General features: G+C 37.2%; 1 protein-coding gene across 1 annotated transcript in view; it reads right to left on the reverse strand.

The window, feature by feature from the left end:
• Window positions 1–21,488, reverse strand: part of LOC137405333 (cation-independent mannose-6-phosphate receptor-like) — a 103,669-nt gene that overhangs the window by 49,820 nt on the left and 32,361 nt on the right. Inside the window, exons 10-19 of the mRNA XM_068091562.1 lie at window positions 18,346–18,493; window positions 17,755–17,904; window positions 13,605–13,778; window positions 13,118–13,259; window positions 12,247–12,430; window positions 11,980–12,089; window positions 7,372–7,488; window positions 7,085–7,236; window positions 4,585–4,662; window positions 3,310–3,436 (exon numbers count right to left, since the gene is read on the reverse strand). Of these exons, the coding sequence (XP_067947663.1) occupies window positions 3,310–3,436; window positions 4,585–4,662; window positions 7,085–7,236; window positions 7,372–7,488; window positions 11,980–12,089; window positions 12,247–12,430; window positions 13,118–13,259; window positions 13,605–13,778; window positions 17,755–17,904; window positions 18,346–18,493 (1,382 nt within the window). The remainder of the gene's footprint in view (window positions 1–3,309; window positions 3,437–4,584; window positions 4,663–7,084; window positions 7,237–7,371; window positions 7,489–11,979; window positions 12,090–12,246; window positions 12,431–13,117; window positions 13,260–13,604; window positions 13,779–17,754; window positions 17,905–18,345; window positions 18,494–21,488) is intronic.

Below are 21,488 nucleotides of genomic sequence, written 5' to 3' on the forward strand. Positions count from 1 at the left end.
GGAAGTACTATGCACTTAATATAGAGATTTACAAGAGCCTCTCACTACTGAGGTTTAGGACAAGTAACATCACTTCTAGGATACAGCTCCACGGAAGCACATACAATCACATTCCTGCAAACGCCTATCTCCATTCTCCATTGTACTTTGTTAGGCAACCAATGAAAGTTCACCAACATGCATTTTTCCTTGATTATACAGTATGGGTACTGTACAGGTACAGTACAAGCACAGTACAGGTATAGTATGGGTGCTGTACAATAAAGGCACAGTGTAGGTATTGTACAGTACATGTACAGTACCGGTAAAGGAATTCTAAACTAAACTGGCCATTCCAATTGTTCAAAATCATTAAAAAATGCTTTTCCGTGATGTATTAGCCAGCATATAATAGTTTATCATTTATTTTAGCAATCGAGCATCGTTAGATTTTTACAAAATTCTGGGAAGAATAAACAAAAGTTCTGAATGCTGAAATGAAAATACGTAAGAAAGAGATTGTACTGACTGCTACACTACTACAGTCATACCTCAACATAAGAGCTTAATGCATTTTGGTACCGAGCTCGTATGCCAATTCACTCGCCTCTCAAACCCCTGTACCCTATATACTATATACATGTATATATAAAATAATTAAGTACAAACTAATTCGTTGGCATACTACGAAGAAAACACCTAAACAGGATATTATAAAAGAAAAAGGTTTTTAATTGTAATTCAGTAACAAAAAGTAACATATACCTATTTAGTTGCTATGATCTGAAATAAAATGTAACATCACTATGTACACTAAGGAATTTTACCTTCGAGACACGTTGTGTATAACGTTGTGTATAACGTTGCGTATAACGTTGCGTATAACGTTGCGTATAACGTTGCGTATAACGTTGCGTATAACGGCTGTCTGAGAGGCTTGAGAGCAACACATTTGGTACACTAAACTTTTGTGACTCTGCGTAATAGAAACGTTGAATTTAACTTAAATGAATTTAGCTTACTAAACACACACTTGAAGATAAGTTTTAATTTTTTACTAAACTTACTTTAATTTTGTCATCTTCATTTTTATTGTCTGTTTCTGGTTGGCCGCGTTTGCCTCGGGTTTACTTTAACCTTTAGGCAAACTATTAAAAACTTTTTCAAACTGATTTGAGGAGAAAGACCGAGTGATGTTGTTCTTGAAAGCAGCCTCTCGCATGCTTGGCCATGTAGTGGCAATCAACAACCGGCCCGTTTGCTCGAATCTCAAAGATTACTCGTATCTCAAAGAAAAAACTCAGAAATTCAGTTAAAAAGTCAGCTCGTATCTTGAGTTCCTCGTAAATTGGGGCACTCGTTTTGTAGAGGTATGTCTGTATATTACTTTCAAGTTTGTTTTTATACACTATTTAACATCACAATAACTGAGGTTTCTTTGAAAATATAAAACTTAAATCCAAGCACCTCGTGTTACCTAGTTCTATGCATAAAGCATGAGAAAGCTATTAAATAGCCTGTGGTTTGAACAGCTTCAGAGTCACTCACTCAACATGTCTCAATATTTCAACTAGTTAGTCGATGCTCGGAAGGAGGTAATTAAAGAAGTAATGATGAATCATTTGTTTTATTATAAGAGATTGTTCCCTTTATAATTATTTTTACTATATGCTATACATCCGTGTCACAGCGAATCCCTTTTGACTATTTGTTACTTTGCCTCACTAGTATGGCCACCTTTATGAACCGTCGCTAGTAGTAGTGCTATAACTGGCGCCAGCCAATCAAAGACAAGTATAAAAAACCTCAGTATAATCAGTCTCGGACCGAAAATAACTGATTGGACAAGCTTAAAATGATACCTGAAATTCGGTGTTTCTGAGATGATCACTTTAAAAACCTGAGACAGCGGTATAAGAAGACATGGATGGAGAGGGCAATTATGAAATAAACATAGACTAAAGAAACACTCTCATTAGAGTAATGGCATTAATTGGGCACACCATTATAGGATATAAACAAATGAAAGGCATGAAATTAAGAAGAAACCCCTTATACCGAGAAGTGCGGAAATATCGATGGAATACTTGAGAGTTGATCTCGCATTGTAAAGGTATAAACACACTAGGCGATATTGAGAGCGATATCGCGCTGCGTAGCGCTAATCTGCGCTAGAATTCACCCAGCGTGCTCATCCAGAGCGATAACGCTAGACTTTCTCTGCACAACTTTATCGCTAGCGAGATGCATTTCGATTGGTTGGATTTTACCAGAATGCAATTTTATGGTGGGTAATTATTTCTTATCGATGTTCACCAACGTACAGCAGCGACAATTTGCTATTTTGTTAATATTGAAACATCTTCAGAACGAGCACTGAATTGTTCATAAATTTAATAATAGCATTCCCAGTCATGTGCACCATAACAAACAAAAATTACAAAAAATCCAAGTTGAAAACCAACATTTGGAATCAATCGTTGCACAGGTTGACCATCTTGAGAACGGTAAATATTTAATACATTAGGCCTAAATATAAAAAACCACTACAAAATAAAATATGTATAAAAATAGTGAAAAATGTTACAGTTTAAAATGCAACAATCGTTTTTCTTATGTCTCCTTGTAGTGTAGGCAGTGTACAATCCGTGAAAGTGAGATAGGTTTAATAACAAATGCGTAAGTTGTTTACGTTGTCGCCTAGACGGCGCCATATTGACTGACCTAAATTTATTAACAACTCCGAAGAAACTAATGATACGAATTTAATTGGCAGTTTGTGGGCGTGCCCATTATATCGCTTGCTAGTGAATCGCTCAAGTGTGTTAATGCACACGCTAGCGATATCTCCGCCCTCCTCATGACGCTCGCGATAAAATCGCCTAGTGTGTTTACACCTTAAAGGTAGCACTAACGCTTGTGTCAAGCGTGTATCAATAATATTTAGGAAACGTAACCAGATGCTGTCATCAAAAGTGTAAACAAAGAAGGAAGATGCAAGAATTGGAGGATAAGGGCAACAGAAGAAAAGGTCAAAGGTCTCCGATACAAAAGACGCAGGAAATTGATTATAAAACTATTAGGCATAAATATTGAGATGTGTTGTTACGACAACGACGGGATAAGGTAGGAAGTATTCCGTTATCTCAAAATAAAATAAAAAATACAAGATTAGGAAAGGACATCAACAGTGCAAGCTACCAACTTGTCACTCTAGTTTTACCTTGGGATTAAGATGAATTAAGATGAAATTTTTGAACAGCTTAGATGCCTGAAGCAGTTCAAAGTCATCAATTCTCTAAGTTGAAAATGGGAAGGCGTGATACTTACCGACATCGACGAGCGTAGAACCCGTCACCTTACACACACCAGCTGTCTGGCAGTTACTAGAGTCACCATGTACCATCACATGGTTGCATACAGTCAAGTAGTAGGTACTGCTTTTCCCATCATAAGCCTAGCCAAAAAGTAACAGAATTTCACTATATCTTTAAATAATCTCGCTCCAGTTACAAAAACTATTACAGGTAACATAAGCCGATTTGGTTACAAAGGAAAGGCCCCCCACTAAAGGAACCCATTACAAAGTAAAATTCATTTAGACATTTGAGTGCTATGCTATATCCAGTGAAGATGCTGAGGACATGAGGTTAGCTAGTGGTACAGAGGCGTGCTGGTAATGACTTGCACTAGATCTCAATGGTAAAAGCAACATACAACCATATTATAGGCTATGGCCAAATGAGATCTAAGCTTACGCATATAATTAGGCGGTAATATGACAATGGTAATATGACAATGGTAATATGACAATGGTAATATGACAATGGTAATATGACAATAGCCTCTGGCCAAGTGAAATCTTGTTTTGAATCACAGCATCTATGAACTCATTTAAAATTCAACTGAATTAAATTCAACTGATGAATTAAAAAAAGAAACGATGCAACAGGAACGACTAACAGGAAGATAAAACTCCATGCTCCAATGGTTATAGTTCAAGTAGCGGAGTCATCAAGATCTGCTGACAAAAAGAACAATACTGTGGGAAGGGGCATACGAGCAGCTGTTGATGACAAATGTACCAAGCAGTTCCTTGTTCTCCATATTTATCACTGTTGCAATGAAATCCACAATAAAGTCGGGAGCGGTTGATGAGGAAAGGCAGCTAACTTGACGTCTGCCCAACAGGGGTTTGCAATAGCCATTTACGTATCCAGACAGAGTTAAGAGCTAATGTAGTGGCAGCGCAAATATATAGTAAAACAGGACAGACAATTTAGAAGCCAATACAACAAGGAAGTTTTGTAGAGAAAAATCTCAATTAGCGGGAAATCAATGAAATGCTAACAGCTGCCATTTTGGACTCGGTATTGCTCATTGTATAAACAGTAAAATAGGTTTGAGAGAGTCTTTGCTTCACTGCTAAAGCAAGTCAGTATCCGGCCGAGTTGAAAGCTTCCTCATATCTCTGCAATAGTCTTTACATGTACATGAAGGCATAGACATAGAGGCAGCGGTGCTACCTCACTACTAAATACAACTTAAGCCTTTATACCGATGTGTGTATATCGCGAGTGTCTAGAATACCTCAACTGCACTTACCGATCGTGTTTCATTGAGTGAGGAAAGGTCAAACTTAACGCCATCCTTGATAACCACACATTTCTCGATGACAGCTTTCTGTAAGCAGACCAATCTATGTATATAAATCTCAGTTTGTTTGTCTGTCATTCGTTTATCCAGCTATAGCGATAATGTATTAACGTCGAAAAAGCACCTTCGTATTGAAGCTGAACTGGTGACATCCAAATCCCAAGTCAAAACCATACAAGGACAAAAATTTTTCACTTTTTCTCTGTCATACTATTTCAACAAAAATTTCACTCAAAATTAAAATTTGGTTGTTGGCGCTGAAATCCCACACCAGGCCTGAAAGAGATACAATGCTCGCTATCTGAGTCTAGCGTCATCCGCTTTAAGTTATAGTAAAAACGGAACCAAAAATTTTAGCCGATGACAAAGATGAAGTTTAGTAAAATACACACTAAAACTTAGCTTTAGGTATGTGTTTAGTGAGCTAAATTCATTGAGTTATATTCACCATTTACACTATACGTCTGTCTTGAAGGTCAGAACTCCCAGGGTACGTACTGCACGTAGTACATCGTAATCTTACATTTTCTTACAGACCAGAACCACTAAATACACTAAAGTTACTGTAGGTAACTATAGTATATTGTGATGTTACATTTTATTGCAGATCAGAACCACTAAATACACTAAAATTACTGTGGGTAGATACAGTTACTAAAGTTAACCTATTATTTTGTTACTAATTTTTAATATGTACAGTACTTGTATAGTTTTGATGATTTTTACCAGGCATTAGATAATCACTATGGGTTTCTATACTCCTCTATACGATATTTCCGCTTTATGATGCATTCACTGAATCAAATTAAAATCGTATCATAGTATACCATATAATTTTTCATTATAATCGTAGCAAAACTGACTATATTTAGCCATTACTCGCTAATTATTTCCTATTCGAGCACTTTTACAGTTGTTTTTTTTTCATTTACCGTACTTTTCGGACCAGCTACTTTTTTCTGATGATTTGGGCCATGCGGCTTATATAAGGGTGCGGCTATTCTGTGGTTTTTTCTTTTACCGCAAAGGCGCATTAACCGAAATCTCCGGTTAATGCGTCTCTAGTGATGAAAAAAAAAACAAAACAATGCCCAACGGTGCTGTTCCGTTAGGCACTAGGTTAAAAAGCGTCGGTTAATACGAAACAGTGCCATTATGCACTGTTCCGTTTTAAACAGCAATGTTGCTGCCGTGTTAAAATGCACCGTCCTGAGTTCTGCGGCCTATACCTGTTTTTGCATAATTTTCAAAACCTTTACAGTTGTTTTACTTTTTTCTTAATTTATTTGAGCTAGAAATTATTTCTAAATTAATTAAATATTAATTAATTAATAATTTAATTAATTAAATTATTTAATTAATTATTAAATTAATTTAATAAATTAATTAATGAATTGATTAATTAATTTATTTGAAATACAAAAAACACTCTTCTCATGATATGAAGTTTAAAAGTCGATGGTAACTGTTGTTATACGTTAAATAAAAATAAAATTTTCTGTGCAAAGACTTTTTTATTACCTGGGCAACAGCAAGCCTTCAGTAGTACTTCTACAAATCACAACTTATAAAAACATGCGCATCGACGCCTAAGATCTAATTTAATGTTACAACAGCAAATGACATTTTTATGTTGGAACAACTGCATATGTCTACTGTTCTACTTCTATTTTCTGCTGAATTTCAATCATAGTTCAGTTTACCATGCTTAACCCTTTTGCAAGCAGAGTGACATTATTGCCGTTTCGCGATACTGACGCCAATGGGCAGAGCGACTATTATGTTGCCACGCGAACGTTTTTATAAATTAATTTCTGGTTAGCTTATTGCATTTTTTTATTTAATTTTTTTACTAATAGTAAGCTAAAATATATTGGTCTCTGTTAGCAACCAAAAAATTAGCCGTTTTGAGAAAAAAAAACGATCCTTTTTGCAATACTAAACGGACGAAAAATCTGAAATAAAAACGTATTGGAACAAAATGGAGATTTTTGTTTGTAGCTTGTTTATGCTTCCGCTACTGCTTTCTGAATATTTTCCTAGAGTGCAACAACTTTCTTTTACTGTCATGGCGTCCTCCAAAGGCTATAGGCAAAGGCAAAGCTATAGAGGAACAATAATAAGCACATGATGTCAAGACTGTGGTGTAGGCCTCTGCATGGGCAAATGCTTCCAAAATTACTATAGCTAGAGAAACACTTATATAAGAATTTGACTTATAAATGTTTATTTGTATTTACCTGTGTAATAAAAACATAATATGCATATACAATATCATAAATAAAAGTGTATCAATGATTTTTTAATTCAAATTTTGAAAAATTAATCTGCCCAGGGGGTCGCAATTTGCCCAAAAAAACTTGCCTGCGAAAGGGTTAAAAACGCTGACTGTCGAATTTGTCATAAAATATGGGAAGCCGGCTGAGTATGATCAAGATCTAAATGATACCTCCAAAGGGCAGGCTTTCGGTGTGTCCCACCATATCTCATAGTCGCAATCATCATTCTCAGCTCGCATTTGAGGTTTTTTCTCAATATCTTTACAATTCAGCGTCAACGTTGTTTGTCTTGGAGTTTTGTTACCATGGCCACACAACTGTCCTATAACATAGCGAGGTCAATGATAAAAGAGGCGGAAGAGAACGAGTCCGTGTAAATAATATCCCTTCCATTTTTAAACCACTCAAGCGGAGAACACTTGAATATTGAGTATTTAAGTATATAGCCTTGGCTCACCATTTACGTAAGTGATGCTGATGAGACCCTTTGAGATGACTACAGGGTTGGAAGTAGCATAACCCAGGTTCACATATTCCTTACTAGATGTAACTTGGCAGGCTGATATTGGTCCTCCTACAAAAGTAGTTTTGAGAGAAGGTGAATACAGGTGTTGGTCAACAGCTTCGCTCCTCACCAAAATAAAATCTTTAAAGATAAACTTTAATAAAAATACATATGACCAGAGAATTGAACAAACACAATCCAGTAACAGATTTTTCACATTTGGAATTATTTAAAAATCGAGTCAAGATTTGCCTCCCAGACTCTGCCCTTTATAGATAGTACATGTATGTTTAAATGCTGTTTTAGCACTCATGCCATATAAGCAAGACCAGGAAAAAATTTGGATGCCTTCATAATTTTCGTTCATGGGAATAATTGGAGATTAGGCCCATAATGCTTATAATAAGTAACTTAACAAAAGAAAAGACTGAGTGGTAAAAACCATATTTTAATAGCAATAAACATACAGACAAATCACAGCTCATGATCATTTTTTAAATAACAAAATACTCCATGTTGTTATTTAAAAAATTTAGAATCGCATACGTCTAATGCGCATAATCTGTAATAAACCATCACTGACTTCATCTCGGTCCCTGTTTGTTCTGCTGTCTGTGTTGCCTGTTGATAAACTTTATCAGTATAAATATCTCTTGACAGCTCATTCAAAATTTTATTCAGGTCATGACAAAATAAAAAAAGATTCACACTATAACACCAGATTTTTAGAAATTAATCTAACTTTACCATTATTTTATACAGCTTCAGGTCAAAAAACAATCGAATACAGAATACCATCACAATGGAACGGTCTTCCAATAGACTTACGCAAAACCTCTGCATTGATTCATTTTAGAGTTAATGTTAAAAGCCATTTGTTAAGCCTAGATTAATCAAGACCTGGTGTTTGAGAGTGCTAATTCCTGTGGGCCCAGCACCTCGCCTAGTTGCAGCGCTACTGCGCATATGGGCCTCATCATGCCTTAACAAATAGGAACTAAGCTTTCATTTATTTTGTTTGACTTAATCAATATTAGAACTATATCTTCGTTTTGCTTAATGTTATATTTCTGCTAATTGATGAAATAAACTATATATATACACACACCACCCACACACACACCACCCACACACACACCACCCACACACACCACCACCCACACACACCACCACCCACACACACCACCACCCACACACACCACCACCCGCACACACCACCACCCTAACACACCACCACCTGCACTTACCACCACCCGCACACACCACCACCTGCACACCTAGCCACCCACACACACACCCACTCACACATCTGAATCTGTTGAATTAGAGTGTCAAAGTTGACCAAGTATTTGACTCGGTATATGCAATAATTTTCAACACACGATGTCTGAAGTTTTTCAAAATATTTCAGTTATGCAAATCGGCACATACGTACCCAGTTCTCATGTACACAGTTGACACGTACACAGATTACATGTACACAGTTCACACGTACACAGATTACATGTACACAGGTCACACATACCCAGTTCACATGTACACAGTTCCCATGTACACAGTTCCCATGTACACAGTTCCCATGTACACAGTTCACATGTACATAGTTCACATGAACACAGCTCACATGTACCCAGTTCACACGTACACAGATCCCATGTACACAGATCACGCGTACACAGATCACGCGTACACAGGTCACACGTACACAGTTCACACGTACCCGGTTCACACGTACACAGTTCAAACATATACAGATCACGCGTACACAGATCCCACGTACACAGATCACACGAACACTGTTCACATCTACACTGTTCACACGTACACAGATCTCCTTCACATAATCGGATTCAACTGAATAATAAGCAGTCCACACCTTTCAAGTTTTAAATTCACGGATATAAAGAAGACTAGTAAAGCAGTACTCATAGCAGTAAAAATAAAAAATAGACAATGCTTTCTGTAGAACTAAAATGATAAGATTACAAAAAAGCAAGAGTAAATATCTACGAATCAATTCTGTAAAACATTTCTGAGTCTTGATGAAGTAAGTGAGAGTGTCACAACAAAGAAGTGAAAAGGCTGAATATGATAATTAAAGATAAAATGTAAAAATATCAAGTATCAAATATAACAATAAATAAGTTATGATAACTTTATGTTCACAAACACGTATCAACACCTCTACCCACTCAATATAACAATAAATAAGTTATGATAACTTTATGTTCACAAACACGTATCAACACCTCTACCCACTCAATATAACAATAAATAAGTTATGATACCTTTATGTTCACAAACACGTATCAACACCTCTACCCACTCAATATGTCTCATATATTGTCAGGATTTAACATGAAGGAGAAATGACAATAAACCCTTTTAATTTATGATTTCTACATTACTTTCTTAGTTCTAGTTTATTTTTTACATAGTTGTATATGATGTATTTTTAAAGCTATGTGTAACCACCTCAAGTGCTTATCATCGTTGTATATAATGTATTTTTAAAGCTATGTGTAACCACCTCTAGTGCTTATCATAGTTGTATAAAATGTATTTTTAAAGCTATGTGTAACCACCTCTAGTGCTTATCATAGTTGTATATAATGTATTTTTAAAGCTATGTGTAACCACCTCAAGTGCTTATCATAGTTGTATATAATGTATTTTTAAAGCTATGTGTAACCACCTCAAGTGCTTATCATAGTTGTATATAATGTATTTTTAAAGCTATGTGTAACCACCTCAAGTGCTTATCATAGTTGTATATAATGTATTTTTAAAGCTATGTGTAACCACCTCAAGTGCTTATCATAGTTGTACATAATGTATTTTTAAAGTTATGTGTAACCACCTCAAGTGCTCATCATCGTTGTATATAATGTATTTTTAAAGCTATGTGTAACCACCTCTAGTGCTCATCATAGTTCTATATAATGTATTTTTAAAGCTATGTGTAACCACCTCTAGTGCTTATCGTTATCAGCTAATAGTAAAACAACAAGCATGTGTTAGAATTAATCTCTATTCCTATAAACATGAACTAGTTTGTTTTTGTAAACGATGGAATGAATTAAATGAAATACAATTATTATAAAAATAGTTTTATAAACGCATAACGGGTTTGACTACCTGAAATGAGGATGGAGGAATGAATTACCTCCATACGCTGTGATTTAACTGTAATATGACGCATAATGAGATAGACAGCAGCTTACGATGCCTTAGCCCGATGCCTTAGCCCGATGCCTTAGCCCGGAGAGGTTAAGTTTATTTGCCACAGCAACCAGAACTATATTGCGAGTAGGAGTGTTAGACGAGGTTACACAAACACCTCTGGTACACAAACAGTACACGGCCTATTACAAACAGTAAGTGTTCAACTGGCAAAAGTAGCGAGTCTGTGGAGATGACGTTTCTCATTACAAAACTTGTAAAAGCCATACCATTTGAGTGCATGAAATAAAACACCAATCATGCATTAAAATTGATCTCTATTCAAATAAAGATAAACTAGTTTGTTGCAACAAACAAAATAATAAGAGCGACAAACCTCAGAATATTACTGCTATAGCGAAGGGTTAATCTTTACAATGCTACTGCTACAGCAGAGGGCTAATACATGTATTTCCATAAGTGAAAATACGAGCAAAATCTGAACCACTAAGACTTAATTTCCAACACAAGACAAGCACTGGGTCGGATGAACTGCATTGGCGATGACACATTCTGTAAGAGAGATATTAATACAACCCAAAGTGGCATAAGGCTCTTACAAACGCGAGCATCTATAGACGCGTATACAAATGACAAAACCGCTGTCATCAACTCTACTTCCCATCCTCATAGATATTAGCGGGATGGTCAACTGATACAAACCCATCCAAGAACAACATAAAATGTGAATATAATATTTCTGAATTCAACAGGAGCAGTGATTAGAGATGATTTAACAAGCATAGCATGCACACAGGCATGCACACAGGCATACACGCAGGCATACACGCAGACATACACGCAGGCATACACGCAGGCATACACGCAGACATACACGCAGGCATACACGCAGACATACACGCAGACATACACGCAGGCATACACGCAGGCATACACGCAGGCATACACGCAGACATACACGCAGACATACACGCAGACATACACGCAGACATACACGCAGACATACACGCAGGCATACACGCAGACATACACGCAGACATACACGCAGGCATACACGCAGACATACACGCAGACATACACGCAGACATACACACAGGCATACACGCAGACATACACGCAGGCATACACGCAGGCATACACGCAGACATACACGCAGACATACACGCAGACATACACGCAGACATACACGCAGACATACACGCAGGCATACACGCAGACATACACGCAGGCATACACGCAGGCATACACGCAGACATACACGCAGGCATACACGCAGGCATACACCCAGACATACACGCAGACATACACCCAGACATACACACTACTATCGCTCTACTATTGCTCTTACAGGGTACAGACATCAACTAGCCAACTCACCAGTGCAGTTCTGTAAAGTATCAATAGTCCTGTTTAAAGGAGTGCAAACAGAGAAGAAATACTGCATGTGGTCTTCGCTGTCAGCCATGTAATTCCTTCCAGAAAAGGCCCTGAAACACATGATTACAGCTGTCAAGTCTCTGTATGCAACTGAAGTCTGAAACTTTGAAAAGGCAAAATGTTCATATGCTTAACAACATTTACTATTTTATTCTTAGGTTCTGTAAACTAAAATGCCCTGGTTGTTGTATAGAGATTGGTGCATACCTGAGATCGTAGATATGGCCATCATCACCCGATGGTCTACAATCGATAGCCTTAGGAGTGCAGGAAAGTGTAGTGTTCACCTCCATCTTAATCGACCCATCGAATGTGTATGTCTGTGTCACCCGCGCCACCTCTGCGGACTCGTCACAATTGTAGCGCACAATCACATTCTTCTGTCCATCCTCTGCAAATGTGTCAAATATGAGCTATAAGGGTGAGAAGTAACTGAGAGACCTAACATGGCTGGTAGCTAGTGTGACTGCTTCAGTCACCTATACATATGAGCTATAAAGGTGAGAAGTAACTGAGAGACCTAACCTGGCTTGTAGCTAGTGTGTCTGCTTCAGTCACCCATACATATGAGCTATAAGGGTGAGGAGTAACTGAGAGACCTAACATGACTTGTAGCTAGCGTGACTGCTTCAGTCACCTATACATATGAGCTATAAAGGTGAGAAGTAACTGAGAGACCTAACCTGGCTTGTAGCTAGTGTGTCTGCTTCAGTCACCCATACATATGAGCTATAAGGGTGAGGAGTAACTGAGAGACCTAACATGACTTGTAGCTAGTGTGACTGCTTCAGTCACCTATACATATGAGCTATAAAGGTGAGAAGTAACTGAGAGACCTAACCTGGCTTGTAGCTAGTGTGTCTGCTTCAGTCACCCATACATATGAGCTATAAGGGTGAGGAGTAACTGAGAGACCTAACATGACTTGTAGCTAGTGTGACTTCTTCAGTCACCCATACATATGAGCTATAAGGATGAGAAGTAACTGAGAGACCTAACACGACTTGTAGCTAGTGTGACTGCTTCAGTCACCCATACATATGAGCTATAAGGGTGAGGATTAACTGAGAGACCTAACCTGGCTTGTAGCTAGTGCTGATAACTTGATCATTTTCTACAACCAGTTTTGGAACTTCTCTGCTGAGAGTTTTCTGCCCTTGACAGACAGTAGCATCTGACACCTCTCCACAACCTTCCAATAAGGGAGCACATGGGCTGACCTAGATAGGTATATACCAAGATGGAAGCCACTTGTGAGAATGAGTAGACAGAGGGCGGAAGTTCATAAGCTTCATCGTCAGATAGTCAAATGAGCCAGAAAATCTATGGCTACGCAATAGGTATTAAGAGACTCGCTACAGGAGTAGCTAATATTGAAAGAGAAATAAGTACAACTATAAATCCAAACTAAGTAAAGCTATGTGGTGTTCAAATGTTTGCAAGCTAAAAGACAAGGAAATGTGAATTAAAGGGCATAGAACAGAGAACCATCTAGGCTAAGGAAAGATGAGTCAAAAGTGCCCTTGGCAAAAATAGTACAAAAAGGTCTGCAGTAAGCATACTACCTGAATATCTGAGCCAAGAGAAGTGATGGATGAGAAGTCATAACGAAAACCTCGACTAGTGACTGTGCAGTCCCCTGATACGCTAGGAGTGTTTCCACAAGCAGCAGGAGTTGCCCACCTTATTGTGTGATAACAAGCCAACAAATCTTCTTCATTCCACTGCGGTCCAGCCAACTGAAAAAAAAACATCTGCCTTTTTGTTTCAAATGCACAAGTTACAAACTGCTTGTTGAGAACTTGTGTATTTGATGATAAATCAATTGCTGAGTTCTACATTCTAGGCATGGTAAGAGCTAGTAATGAAACTTTGATAAATTAAAACGAAAATCACTTTTCCACATTTGTATTATTATATACTCAGAGCCATATAATGAGAATAAGTATATACTATGAACAGAATAATAATAAGTATATACTACGAACAGAATAATAATAATAAGTACATACTATGAACAGAATAATAATAATAAGTATATACTATGAACAGAATAATAATAAGTATATACTATGAACAGAATAATAATAAGTATATACTATGAACAGAATAATAATAAGTATATACTACGAACAGAATAATAATAATAATAAGTACATACTATGAACAAAATAATAATAATAATCAGTATATACTAGTCGTGTCTAGTTTAAGGAGTGTCTAGTTTAAGGAGTGTCTCAAGTAAGACAAAGACAATAATGATATTAGTTTAAACTGATACGAGATTGCAAAGATTGTAAGGATTACTGGTTATCTAGAGACCCGTGTCTACTGAAAAGCATAACTTGAGTAACAAGAGACATGTAGAGAGTGACAAAAGAAAAGTGGTTAAAAACATTGTTTTGATCATCACCTACATGTAGGTAATGTAATCTTATCAGATATCATCATTTTCAAATTGTTTCAAGTATAATTATTGAACATGGACTTGCGTAAAATCTTAGTAAATTTTAGGGGAAAGTGTCCGTGTTTTTGTATCATTATTGTCAGATTACCTCAAACATGAAAAATAATCGAAAATGAGAGAATGATGTCGATACTTTCTAATATAATCCCATAACCAAACACGAGCGAAACGATTGTTTGGGAGATTTATGATAAATGCATATTGTGCACACAACTCACGAAAGTTATTCATCAACGGCTGTGGCAAACCCTTGTACCGAAATCTCATCAACAAATTTAACCATTTTTCAATGGAGTCGTTTAAGTATAATAAAGATACAAAACACATATAAACCTATTTAAATATGTTATCAAGTCTTTGTTATTTGTAGATAATTTTCTAAACCTTACCCATCTGATCGGCTTATACGTAAATAGACAGATTAATTCGGCCTAAAATCGTTATTAAAACTTGCCAAGCCTTACTTTTATCAAAATTAAGACCGGCAAACGAAACGCCGAGCGACAGAGAATAGAGCCATTAAGTCGTGCGAATTTCACGAAAAAATAACGTGCACATTTCACCAGTCTATAGCATTGTCGAATTGTCGAAGATTTCTGTAATTAACGTAGAAGTACTGAAATATAATCATTTCTTTTTTTGCCGATTTCAAAGTAACTGACATTTTGGACACTTTTGAGTACTTTGGTATTCTAACTGATGTCCAAAGCAGTGAAAGTAAAGGAAATGACGATGATATTTTTTCTAACAATTCTTATGAGATTATTACAATATTTAACTATAAGAATAATTATTCGATTTTATAAGATTTAATTGTAAAATAATTATTTGATTTCATAAGATTTAATTATAAGAATAACCATTCGAATTTGCAAGATCAAAGTATATAGTGATCGATGTTGAGCAATATACTACTGTTATTATTTTTTCTAAATAGTTTTGTTAAATAGATTTTCTAAAAATCTATATAAATATCACAACTTCTTGATATTGTTAGCTATGACGTTTTGAAATGTAAACAAAATTGTGCATTCATTTTCTATTATTACTGTATTACTATATTAATAATATTGGTTATTCTAATAATATCAGTGCATTTTACTTCTAATATTGCATTTCTCCTATTGCAGGGGAAGAAATATAAATATATAATCTTTTCCTTTCATTATTGCTGTTTGTTGAACATAATAACACCCAGTACATTACAGCTACCATTGCAGTTATCCTATTGCACTGCAGTGCCATTTGACTGCTAATATTGCATTTCTCAACCATCAGTACCCTTTCTTTTTTTCAATATCACTTTGGTCGTGGGCTGTATGACAGGGGAATATCACTTTGGTCGTGGGCTGTATGACAGGGGAATATCACTCTGGTCGTGGGCTGTATGACAGGGGAATATCACTTTGGTCGTGGGCTGTAGGACAGGGGAATATCACTTTGGTCGTGGGCTGTACGACAGTGGAATATCACTCTGGTCGTGGGCTGTATGACAGGGGAATATCACTCTGGTCGTGGGCTGTATGACAGGGGAATATCACTTTGGTCGTGGGCTGTATGACAGGGGAATATCACTCTGGTCGTGGGCTGTATGACAGGGGAATATCACTCTGGTCGTGGGCTGTATGACAGGGGAATATCACTCTGGTCGTGGGCTGTATGACAGGGGAATATCACTCTGGTCGTGGGCTGTATGACAGGGGAATATCACTCTGGTCGTGGGCTGTATGACAGGGGAATATCACTCTGGTCGTGGGCTGTATGACAGGGGAATATCACTCTGGTCGTGGGCTGTATGACAGGGGAATATCACTCTGGTCGTGGGCTGTATGACAGGGGAATATCACTTTGGTCGTGGGCTGTATGACAGGGGAATATCACTCTGGTCGTGGGCTGTATGACAGGGGAATATCACTTTGGTCGTGGGCTGTATGACAGGGGAATATCACTCTGGTCGTGGGCTGTATGACAGGGGAATATCACTCTGGTCGTGGGCTGTATGACAGGGGAATATCACTCTGGTCGTGGGCTGTATGACAGGGGAATATCACTCTGGTCGTGGGCTGTATGACAGGGGAATATCACTCTGGTCGTGGGCCGTACGACGGGGGAATATCACTCTGGTCGTGGGCTGTATGACAGGGGAATATCACTCTGGTCGTGGGCTGTATGACAGGGGAATATCACTTTGGTCGTGGGCTGTATGACAGGGGAATATCACTTTGGTCGTGGGCTGTATGACAGGGGAATATCACTTTGGTCGTGGGCTGTATGACAGGGGAATATCACTTTGGTCGTGGGCCGTACGACAGGGGAAGTTCTAGTCTAGTAAAACTGTCTGCAAGCTTATCATGAATGTTTTAACTTGCAAACAGCATAAATCGCTCAGTTAATACAGGACTGTATGCTTTGTATAAGAGAATCCTTGTTAGCTAACTTATGAAATTAAAAAGTCTGTGAACAGAATAAACACATAAAAAAACATGTAGAGTCTGGAAAAAGTTGAAGGAAAAATGTGGAACACGAAGGCATCAGAAATTGAGTAGAGTCTAGCGAGATTAGAATGAAGAATGTGTAAAACAGGTGCATTAAAAAGTAGGTAAAGCGTGATATTACACTAGAAAGGAAGTCAAGTATAGTACCAACTCGAGCAGGGAGTAAGTAGGTAAAGCGTGATATTACACCAGAAAGGAAGTCACGTATAGTACCAACTAGAGCAGGGAGTAAGTAGGTAAAGCGTGATATTACACCAGAAAGGAAGTCAAGTATAGTACCAACTCGAGCAGAGAGTAAGTAGGTAAAGCGTGATATTACACCAGAAAGGAAGTCAAGTATAGTACCAACTCGAGCAGGGAGTAAGTAGGTAAAGCGTGATATTACACCAGAAAGGAAGTCAAGTATAGTACCAACTCGAGCAGGGAGTAAGTAGGCTAAGTGCATTGTAAAGCGAGTGGATGAGAGAACAAATCGAGTAAAGAGTAGACATTGTGAAAAGTTGTTCAGCCAAATAGCGATGGCTGACAAACATGAAAAAAGACACTGTATGGTGAGCAGCCAGAACGTTAGCTACCAAATTTACAACAAGCTTGTAATTGCTTCATGTTCAATTATGAGCACTCATAGCTAGCTGTCCGCACTCATAGCTAGCTAGCCGTCAGCATTTATAGCTAGCTAGCTGTCAGCATTTATAGCTAGCTAGTTGTCAGCATTCATAGCTATGTAGCTAGCTGTCAGCAAAAGGTTTTTACCTGGCCACCTGTATCACACATAAAGTATATCGTGGTGCTATGCCGCTTCGTTCCATCCCCACAAGGGTCTCCATTTGAATATGTGAGACTAACTGTTGAGCCGGAAGACAAGCCAAATTCCATTGTGCTAGCCTGACCGAGGTTGACAGCCTGTATGAAGATAGCGCGTGTCACTATATAACAAGCCAATGAATAGCGAGTAATAATTCCTTCGAGCAAAACAACTGGATCAAAATCTAATGTTATGGAGTAGGCTTACCCAGACTGGCACGATTTACCAGAAGTAAAGCTCAAGTCAAAATATTAATGCTTTTAGCCTCTGCTCAATGGTACAAATATCCCCCTCATACTATTGTTGACAACTAAAGGAAAAGAACCTACAGCAAACATGTGGTTAACCACTTTCATTACCAGTTATAGTCAGAACTTCAGTAAATGAGTATAGGGCTAAACTGTGACTTTAACAGGTTGCCCAGGTACCTGCACTTGGAGTCCTATTATATCAGGCTAATTATTTCTCAGCATACTGTTAAAGTCTAACTACAAACTCAGCAGTTCATCGATGGTTAAAAAATGCTGATAAAATATTACCTTATCGGAATTTACGGATTTACGACAGACAGCAGCAGTAGGGTCACATCCATCCACGCCTTCCACAGGATGGCAGACATTGATGTAGGCCAAATTCGTTGCATCTGTTTTTGTAGACCAACTGGCAGAGCTGTCATGCTTTGTCAGACTGGAAGAAATAGCTTGGTGTTGTACATAAAGAGAAGAAAAATAGATATTTAGAGAGTACTCTGATAGTCAACTGAAGTGAACATGACAACTCTGATAGTCAACTGATCATTAGAGAAGTGAACATGACTACTCTTATAGTCAACTGATCATTAGAAAAGTGAACATGACTACTCTGATAGTCAACTGATTATGAGAGAGGCGAACATGACTACTCTGATAGTCAACTGATTGTTAGAGAGGTGAACATGACTACTCTGATAGTCAACTGATCATTAGAGAGGTGAACATTACTACTCTGATAGTCAACTGATTATTAGAGAAGCGAACATGACTCCTCTGATAGCTAACTGATCATTAGAGAAGTGAACATGACTACACTGTTAGTCAACTGATCATTAGAAAAGTGAACATGACTACTCTGATAATCAACTGATTATTAGAGAAGTGAACATTACTACTCTGATAGTCAACTGATTATTAGAGAAGTGAACATGACTACTCTGATAGTCAACTGATTATTAGAGAAGTGAACATGACTACTCTGATAGTCAACTGATTATTAGAGAAGTGAACATGACTACTCTGATAGTCAACTGATTATTAGAGAAGTGAACATGACTACTCTGATAGTCAACTGATTATTAGAGAAGTGAACATGACTACTCTGATAGTCAACTGATCATTAGAAAAGTGAACATGACTACTCTGATAATCAACTGATTATTAGAGAAGTGAACATGACTACTCTGATAGTCAACTGATTATGAGAGAGGCGAACATGACTACTCTGATAGTCAACTGATTGTTAGAGAGGTGAACATGACTACTCTGATAGTCAACTGATTATTAGAGAAGTGAACAAGACTACTCTGATAGTCAACTGATTATTAGAGAAGTGAACATGACTACACTGATAGTCAACTGATTATGAGAGAGGCGAACATGACTACTCTGATAGTCAACTGATTGTTAGAGAGGTGAACATGACTACTCTGATAGTCAACTGATTATTAGAGAAGTGAACAAGACTACTCTGATAGTCAACTGATTATTAGAGAAGTGAACATGACTACACTGATAGTCAACTGATTATTAGAGAAGTGAACATGACTACTCTGATAGTCAACTGATCATTAGAAAAGTGAACATGACTACTCTGATAGTCAACTGATTATTAGAGAAGTGAACATGACTACACTGATAGTCAACTGATTATTAGAGAAGTGAACATGACTACTCTGATAGTCAACTGATCATTAGAAAAGTGAACATGACTACTCTGATAGTCAACTGATTATTAGAGAAGTGAACATGACTACTCTGATAGTCAACTGATTATTAGAGAGGTGACCATGACTACTCTTACAGTCAACTGATTATTAGAGAGGTGAACATTACTACTCTGATAGTCAACTGATTATTAGAGAAGTGAACATGACTACTCTGATAGTTAACTGATCATTAGAGAAGTGAACATGACTACACTGTTAGTCAACTGATCATTAGAAAAGTGAACATGACTACTCTGATAATCAACTGATTATTAGAGAAGTGAACATTACTACTCTGATAGTCAACTGATTATTAGAGAAGTGAACATGACTACTCTGATAGTCAACTGATTATTAGAGAAGTGAACATGACTACTCTGATAGTCAACTGATTATTAGAGAAGTGAACATGACTACTCTGATAGTCAACTGATTATTAGAGAAGTGAACATGACTACTCTGATAGTCAACTGATTATTAGAGAAGTGAACATGACTACACTGATAGTCAACTGATTATTAGAGAAGTGAACATTACTACTCTGATAGTCAACTGATTATTAGAGAAGTGAACATGACTACTCTTATAGTCAACTGATTATTAGAGAAGTGAACATGACTACTCTGATAGTCAACTGATTATTAGAGAAGTGAACATGACTACTCTGATAGTCAACTGATTATTAGAGAAGTGAACATGACTACTCTGATAGTCAACTGATTATTAGAGAAGTGAACATGACTACTCTGATAGTCAACTGATCATTAGAAAAGTGAACATGACTACTCTGATAATCAACTGATTATTAGAAAAGTGAACATGACTACTCTTATAGTCAACTGATCATTAGAGAAGTGAACATGACTACACTGATAGTCAACTGATTATTAGAGAAGTGAACATGACTACTCTGATAGTCAACTGATCATTAGAAAAGTGAACATGACTACTCTGATAGTCAACTGATTATTAGAGAAGTGAACATGACTACACTGATAGTCAACTGATTATTAGAGAAGTGAACATGACTACTCTGATAGTCAACTGATCATTAGAAAAGTGAACATGACTACTCTGATAGTCAACTGATTATTAGAGAAGTGAACATGACTACTCTGATAGTCAACTGATTATTAGAGAAGTGAACATGACTACTCTGATAGTTAACTGATCATTAGAGAGGTGAGCATGACTACTCTGATAGTCAACTGATCATTAGAGAAGTTAACATGACTACTCTTATAGTCAACTGATTATTAGAGAAGTGAACATGACTACTCTGATAGTTAACTGATTATTAGAGAAGTGAACATGACTACTCTTATAGTCAACTGATTATTAGAGAAGTGAACATGACTACTCTGATAGTCAACTGATCATTAGAGAGGTGAGCATGACTACTCTGATAGTCAACTGATTATTAGAGAAGTGAACATGACTACACTGATAGTTGACCGATTATTAGAGAAGTGAACATGACTACACTGATAGTCGACTGATTATTAGAGAAGTGAACATGACTACTCTGATAGTCAACTGATTATTAGAGAGGTGAACATGACTACTCTGATAATCAACTGATTATTACAGAAGTGAGAATGACTACACTGATAGTCAATTGATTATTAGAGAGGTGAACATGACTACTCTTATAGTCAACTGATCATTAGAGAAGTGAACATGACTACTCTGATAGCCAACTGATTATTAGAGAGGTGAGCA

The sequence above is a fragment of the Watersipora subatra genome, chromosome 9, assembly GCF_963576615.1.
Source record: "Watersipora subatra chromosome 9, tzWatSuba1.1, whole genome shotgun sequence".
Classification (NCBI taxonomy): domain Eukaryota; kingdom Metazoa; phylum Bryozoa; class Gymnolaemata; order Cheilostomatida; family Watersiporidae; genus Watersipora; species Watersipora subatra.